The following is a 7818-nucleotide window of genomic DNA, read 5'->3' on the forward strand; positions in this document are numbered from 1 at the left end:
CGCACACACACGCACACACACACACACACACACACACACACACACACACAGACACACACAGACGGATGGATGGACACACACATGCGCACAGACCCCAGGAACTGGAGTCTGTAGATGAGCCACATGCAGGTTTTGGATTAGGACTGGACTGGACTATCTAATCTGGAATCTACAGCAGCACATGGTGACTGACAGCTGCAGGGTTTAAGCTGGTGCTCTGTGAGCACCGGCACATGTGTTGGTGCCAGTTGGAGAAGGATGGCAGTGGACTCTCCTCCTCCTCCTCCTCCTCCTGCGTGTGCTGGGTGGTGCTCACCGTGGAGGGTGAAAGACAGATGATATTAAGACACGTCTCATGTCTCTTATTGTAAAGTCGTCTGTGTTTTCAAAGCAAATGTATATGTTGTGTTAAACACACACACACACACACACACACACAGTGTCAGTGTAATAGGCCTGTGATGACATCACTGCGACGGTTGTTATTAATCTTCACACGTGCGACGACCACGTGCATGTGCATGCTGCTAAACTCAGGTCAGTCTTTCATCACTGACCAGAAAACCTTAGACTGGCGGCTTCTTGATATCATGTCCGTTCATTTCATAATATATGATTATTGTCCAAACATGAACGGATGTGAACGTTGTTACGTTTCTTCATTTTCAGGAATGAAAAAACCTCAGTAACAAAACAAACGCGTCATGTGATCGAACCAAAGAAGGAAGTCATGATCCCCTGTTTCTATGATCAGCACCAGTGCTGGTTCTGAATGAACTGGATCAGATCTGAGTCAAAGCTGAGCTCTCAGGTCAGTCTTTATTCTCTGGTGTCTTTGAAATCTAAAATCATAGAACCATAAACAACCAATCACAAAGCGCTAGTTTCCAAGGTCGCCCTCTCTGCTGTCTCTGGACTTTCAGACTAAAATGGAGCTGCTGGGGTTGAGCATCTCACAGAATCTGCATCTGCCTTTAATCTCTTTCATCTATTTCATCTCCTTTAATCTCTTTCATCTCCTTTCATCTCCTTTAATCTCTTTCATCTCCTTTCATCTATTCGTCTCCTTTAGTCTCTTTCGTCTCCTTTAGTCTCATCTCCTTTCATCTCTCTCATCTCCTTTCATCTCTATCTTCTCCTTTCATCTATTTGTCTCCTTTAGTCTCTTTCGTCTCCTTTCATCTCTCTCATCTCCTTTCATCTCTCTCATCTCCTTTCATCTCTAATGGCTGACCTATGTTTTAAAGGAGTGTTTTTAAAGAAACATAGAAACATGGAGGTTTTATTGACACATAGTGTTACTCGTCACAGTCATGTATTCATGCTCTCTGTTAGTGAGGAACATGTGAAAGAATGATGCTTTCATCATTGATTCATCTGTTGATTATTACATTCACTGTCTTTAAAGTGACACAAAATGGAGGCAAAAGTGAATCCATTCATTGCAGACATGTAAAGCTGCAGCAGACGAGATCCTTCATTCATTCATTCATTCATTCATCCATCCATCCATCCATCACAGTTCGAGCTGCAGGTTCTTCCAGGTCTTGAGTTTCTCTGCTGATGTTCACACACAGTTTATTATTTTTATTCTTTCTTATTCTGTTTAGGGCTGAAAAACTTGATTCTTAATCAGTTCATTAAAACAAAGTTTAAAAATGTCAAACATGAATATTTTCTGATTTCTTTGCTCCACAAAACAAAGAAATCATTGGAACTCTGATCAATATTTTTTCACATTTTCTGACGTTTTATGGCCGAACGACTCAAAGAGAAAATAATCGACAGATTAATCGATTATGAAAATAATCCTTAGTTTTATGTAACCTTTATTTTTCAGAGTCACACAGAGAGTTTGTCTTTGCATGTTCACTGTTTCACTGACAACATTTTAAAGTTGTGTTTATTTTGTGAGAAAGCTCCTCGTAGGTGGACCTGGAGACTCCTCAATATGTTTAATTTGGATTATAGTGCCTGTTTTTTGTTTTTTTTCTAAGTCTTGTTGCATATTTTACATATTGTCCCTTTAATAACTCCACAGTTGTCTGCTGCAAAAGTATAAATGAAATGGTTGTACGAGTAAAACCTTAAAAAATAATAAGAAATCCAAGCTAAATACGTTCAACTAAAATTGTTATCTATCAAACTATTTTAGTTCATTTAATAAACATGTAAGGCAGCATTTTCATGTTTTCATTTTCATGTTACAGAAAACATGAACAAACACAACTCACTGAGACTCAAGTCTGGAAACTGTAGCTCATCATTGAACTGGACTTCATTTTCATCAATTGTATTTTTCAACTGATAATTTACTCCCAAGACGAGGAAACATGGATTAATGTCCACATTTCAGTGACAAAACTGACACATAAGTCATCATAACTAGCACATGTCAAAGTAAGACTGAAGTTAACCTGCGGGAACAGTAGAGAGCTTCTGTTTGTTTTAACTTATAACAGTAATCAATCATGTGATGATCAGACAACTGTGTGTGTGTGTGTTTGATGTCACACACGAGCTGCACTGTGTGTGTGTGTGTGTGTGAACATGAACAAGTCACAACCCACTGATGTCGCCTGACGCTGCTGTCACGTTGTTTTTCTGTTTGTTTTGTATAAATGTCAAAAGGCCAACACGTGTCGTCTCTAATAAACATGTAGAGGGCTTGGAAACATCGGCTGTTTCTCTTTTTTTCTTTTCTTTTTTTACTCACAGTGAATATTCACTGTGTGATGACGCGATTTCAACAGGAATTCATTCACTTTGTCACATAAGATCTCAATCAAATAGTCTTTAGCATCTTTAGCCTGTCCATAACTCTGTCCTAGCATGAAATTAAATAATGGTAATATTGCAACAAATATCTTATGTCATAATATTTGTGCTTTTTTGTCTTTATTAGTTACATTAATTATCCTGGAATTCCTGGAGCTCAATATTAATTATGTCTCTATAAAAAGCACTAAATAGCATCATATCAAGAAGCAGTGAATGATTGTTTATTCAATCCCAATTCCCAATAACAATAGAGAACAAATTGTGGATTCATTTCAATTCAAACTGTATAGAAAAATGTCATTCATGCACAAACTAAACACACGACTCTCTCTGTTCATCATGCCTGAGTCGTGATGTGCTCCTCTGCTCTGTGTGAAATCCGCTCCATGTTTTACTCTTACCCTACGTCAGCTGGAAAACCCTGAACAGGAAGTGGAAGCAAGTGGACGGGATCTTTCATGCATCGGGGATCTTGGCACAACTCCAGACTGTTCACTGTCCTCGCTCCCCATCGACATCCGGACAGCGGAAAGCCTCCACATCTTCCGCCGCCGACTAAAAACACATTTCTTCCGACTCTACCTCGACTAAGACGACGACGACGGAAAGAAAAACTTATTACTACATCGCACTTATGACTAGCACTTCATAGTTTGTCTTACTTGAAGCTCTTACTTACTTCTAGCTCTTGTTTGTACCCAAATGTTTAAATACACTGTGCTAAATGACATGTAATGTAATGTAATGTAATGCATGAACACATGACGTTAATCCTGGTGAATTATTTAATGTGCCACATCCTTCATCATGACTTATTATGGTTGGATTACATTGTTCACTAAAAATGATGCGTAAGAATAAACATCACAATGATAGAGTTAAACACAATGATTTGGTTTGATTTAGAACCTGAACTTCAGTCTCTGGACCAAAGTCCACAGAAAACCAGCGACGTTTGCAGCTTTCACTGATTCATTCACTGAGTTCATATGTGTTGTTTTGTGAGTTGTGTGTTTGTGACACAAACTAAACCAGCAGCTCCAGTGTCACTCATTTTCTCTGAGGACTTTGGTGTGGGAGAGTGAGTGCTTTACAAACGTCAGTGTGAGATAAAGACGCCATCATGTGACCGACATATCGTAAACTAGCATTTATTTTATTAGGCTAACAAACCGTTTTCTTTTGTCTGATTACAAACTCTGAACTATCCCTTTAAAGACAAGCTGATCCCAGCTCACACACACACACACACACACACACACACGTTTATATAGTGTACATTAGGAAACATGGAGGACACAATGGTAGCATGTTAACAGGTAAGTGATTGTGTGTGTGTGTGTGTGTGTGTGCACGTGTGTGTGTGCACGTGTGACACCAGCTGATCTGTTGTCTCACTGCCTCCTGAAAAAAAACATGGATCCACTGCGTATGACAGTTTCCATAGCAACAGTGATACTGGCGTGATGGAGAATAGGCTGGTGTTAGAGTGTGTGTGTGTGGGAGAGAGGGAGGGAGGGACATAGGGAGAGAGAGAGAGAGGGAAAGTAAAGCAGTGACTCAGAGGGGAGCTGTGTGTGTGTGTCTTTATTTTATGTCGACATACTCAGCTATTCTCTCTCTCTCTCTCTCTCTCTCTCTCCCCTCCCTCTCTCCCCTCCCCCTCCACTACAGCTGGACAGATTGCATCCTCACATGTGTAATCACAGAGGATTATCTTAAGGTCTCATCCTGTCTTATGCACGGTCTGGAGTTGGGGGGGGCGGGGAGGAGAGGGACACCAAAGAAGAAGAAGAGGAGGAGGCTTTCTAAGCCCCCCATACACACACACACACACAGACACACACCAGAGAGAGCGATGAAAGAGGGGAGGACAGAGTCTCAGCAGCGGGTGGATCACTGTGAAAGGTAAATGTTTCTCTAAGCACACTGTGTGTGTGTGTGTGTGTGTGTGTCTGTCTGTGTGTGTCTGTCTGTGTGTGTGTGTGTGAGACGATGAGCTGTTGTCTTAAGTATAAATTCACAAATCCACATGAGTGAGTTGCTCATGATTGTGTTGTGTTGTGTTGCGCTGCGATGCGTTGTGTAGTAATGTGTTGTGTTGTGTAGTAATGTGTTGTGTTGTGTTGTGTTGTGATGTGATGTGATGTGATGTGATGCGATGCGTTGCGCTGCGATGCGTTGTGTAATGTATGTTGTGTTGTGTAGTAATGTGTTGTGTTGTGTTGTGATGTGATGTGATGTGATGTGATGTGATGTGATGTGATGCGTTGCGTTGCGTTGCGTTGCGTTGCGTTGCGTTGTGCTACAGCAGAGGCATGAGATGGGATGGGGCATGGCCTGGTGTGGAATAAACCACCCGTTTAGTTTTTTCTATAAATCAAATACAGCATGTTTATAATTAAGATGTAAAGTATTATGAAAATAAGACAAATATTCTTACTTTTATTCAAATAGAAATAAACAAATTCGACTTCTTTAAACGAGCTAATAAATCTGTAAAGTTCTTTCACAAACTCTCATGTAAGAAATGAGTCTTCATGAATACCTTATAATAAATTATATTTGCACACACACACACAATAATCAGTGATTTGTGTATTTACCTCTCTATTCAAAGCGATGGAGCGGTTAGCAGTTAGCGGTTAGCCTCTAATTAAAGCATAAAGTAAGTTGTAAGTTGTGTAGTTATCTTCTTAAAAATGAATCATTTTTTCTGGTGCAACACTTGCTTGTCAACCCAGTATTATCAGTAGTGGCTCAGTGATAGAGTAGTGTCTTTCAGCTGGAAGGTTGTGGGTTTGATTCCCGGCTCCTGTAGACGCTGCTGTATGAAGTTACGAGTAAATGGGTGAATGGTGGGGAACTGTAGTGTTTTGTCTTCAAGTGTCAGACATGTTGTGTTTTCTTTGCGTCTTTAAAGGTCTTCTATGGCAGAGGCTGAGCGTCCTGCACTCTCTTCCCTCTCTGGTCACACCCTCTTTGATTCCACACGATCCTCCAGACCTTCAGATGGACCAGGTCCTGCCTGTGAGGAGGTCAGCGAGAGCAGTACAACACCACAACATCCAGCATCCCCCGGGGCTCCAAGCCCCCCTAATGAGTCAGGGACATGTGCACCCTCACACCAGCACCAGGTCTTTGATGACACGTCAGTTCACAAGAGTCCCTCAGACTCTTTACCTGTGCTAACACAGGGAGCGTCCCTCCAAGCTCCGCACGGGGACACCGGTGGACGCATTTACCATGGAGCAGATAAGATTTTCCAAGAGTTTGAGGGTCGGTGTGCGTCACCCTGCAAGCAACCCATGCAGCTGCAACAGTGCAACTTCATCACCACTGTTTGTCGAGGAGCCAGTGGAGGCGATGTTGGTGTCCAGCAGCCTCAGAGCAGGTGTGTCTGCGTCTCATCCCCCAAGGTGGCGGTCAAAGGTGAGGGTGTAGAAGAGAAAGGCCATCTTCTCCCTCAGTGTGACAAGCCACTCTGTTACGGGGGTTACAATCATCACGCCATTTTTGAAGACACGTTTGCTGCCTACTGCCACCCCCAGCCCATCCCAGCCTCTTCTCAGCTGTTGCAGCACCTGGCAACCGCAGAGCCGACAAAGCACCTCACCCTGCCTCGCCTCGTCTCCTCTGTCAGCGAGACGGGCCTTGATGCCAAACATCTGCTGCGGTGCTGCAACCTCAACTGCTCCTGGATCAGCTCTGTGCCTCCCGGTGCCGGCCCACAAACCCCAAAACACCTTAGCAGAGAGGAGTGCTGCAGCACTGCCATTGTTAGAACCAGGACCCGGGACGTTGGGACTGTGATGGCACCAAGGGAGCTGAGGGATGTTGGAGTGCAGACAGAGCAGACTGCCACGCCTCATGTGTTCCCTCAAATCTGTCTGACAGAGGAGAGCAGAGGTGAGAGCTCCAGCAGCCGCACACCGTCGCTGACCAACACCGACTCTGATGGAGGCAAGAAAACAGACAGTGGGCTCAAGTCCCCAGTGAAGGAGGTGAAGTGGGATGCAGAGGGGATGACGTGGGAGGTGTACGGAGCCTCTGTGGACCCGGAGGAGCTGGGTCTGGCCATCCAGAAACACCTGGAGCTGCAGATCAGGGAGACAGCGAGCCGAGCCAAGCTGTCGCGCCAGAACACCAACACGTCCCGTCAGAGCGGGAACACCAGCGGTCAGAGGAAGACGAGCAGGCTGATAGACTCCTTTAGAACCTGCTGCACTCGCAGCACGACAGCTGTCGACTGAAGCTCAGTGATGGACAGAAGAACAGAACCCCAACACTGTGTTCAGTAGCCTGTTTGGCTACTTAAAGCCTCAAATGTCACCCATGTGCTCAGACGGTCTACAGAAGTCCATGCAAACTGCAGACTTACAAAACAATGACATGCAGCCATGGAAAAGACTCATTAAAGTTACAGTTCAGCTTTTCTGACATAGTGACACAGAAACAACCGTTTACAGCCTGTTAACAAAGATCACAGCTCACAAATAAAATATATCAATCCCTGGAAAACACCATGAGACAGCCTGTTCTAACTCTCCCACACCAAAGTCCATCGATAAAATCAATGCTTTTAGCTCAGAAGCTGCTCGTCTTAGAAGAGTGAAGTCAGCTCAACAACTCTGCCAATCACTGATTTTCTCTGTGGACTTGGGTTCGTCAAACATTCCATATGTGGACTCACTTTTTGTGATTGACATTTTGATTTGGTAAAAGAATCATTTCAAAGAGATGTTTGGTCATGTATAATATAAACTTAAAACATAAACCTTCACTAAAAGGTTGGGGAAATTGTGTAAATTTGTTCGAGTCACTTCCTGAAGCAAAGTCAAAAGATACAATCAACAATGTTGCAGGAGTTGAGGATCCACTCACTAACATCGAATGTGTTTTTGGATTGACCTGATGAGGCAGCAGTAGAGCGCTGATTTTCTCTGATTTTCTTTCAGTCCCTGTCCCGGCAGCGATGTTGTCCAGCTCTCTACACTCAGTGCTGACTATCATTAGTGCCTGCTGCTGCAAGGCATT

The 7818-nt window shown here is 43.4% G+C and overlaps 1 protein-coding gene and 1 long non-coding RNA gene across 2 annotated transcripts; both read left to right on the forward strand.

Annotated features, from left to right (window-relative positions):
• The first annotated feature begins 39 nt into the window (after positions 1-39).
• Positions 40-2675, forward strand: LOC122762494. The gene is made up of 2 exons (XR_006358718.1): positions 40-811; positions 2211-2675. It is a non-coding gene; the product is annotated as an uncharacterized LOC122762494 (long non-coding RNA).
• Positions 2676-4600: 1925 nt separating this feature from the next.
• On the forward strand, positions 4601-7574 carry si:dkey-191g9.7 (GRIN2-like protein). The gene is made up of 2 exons (XM_044017691.1): positions 4601-4689; positions 5705-7574. The coding sequence occupies exons 1-2, from the start codon at positions 4640-4642 to the stop codon at positions 7032-7034; spliced, it is 1380 nt and encodes a 459-aa protein (XP_043873626.1). The 5' UTR covers positions 4601-4639; the 3' UTR covers positions 7035-7574.
• Positions 7575-7818: the final 244 nt, after the last annotated feature.

Source organism: Solea senegalensis, unplaced genomic scaffold (genome assembly GCF_019176455.1).
Source record: "Solea senegalensis isolate Sse05_10M unplaced genomic scaffold, IFAPA_SoseM_1 scf7180000015743, whole genome shotgun sequence".
Classification (NCBI taxonomy): domain Eukaryota; kingdom Metazoa; phylum Chordata; class Actinopteri; order Pleuronectiformes; family Soleidae; genus Solea; species Solea senegalensis.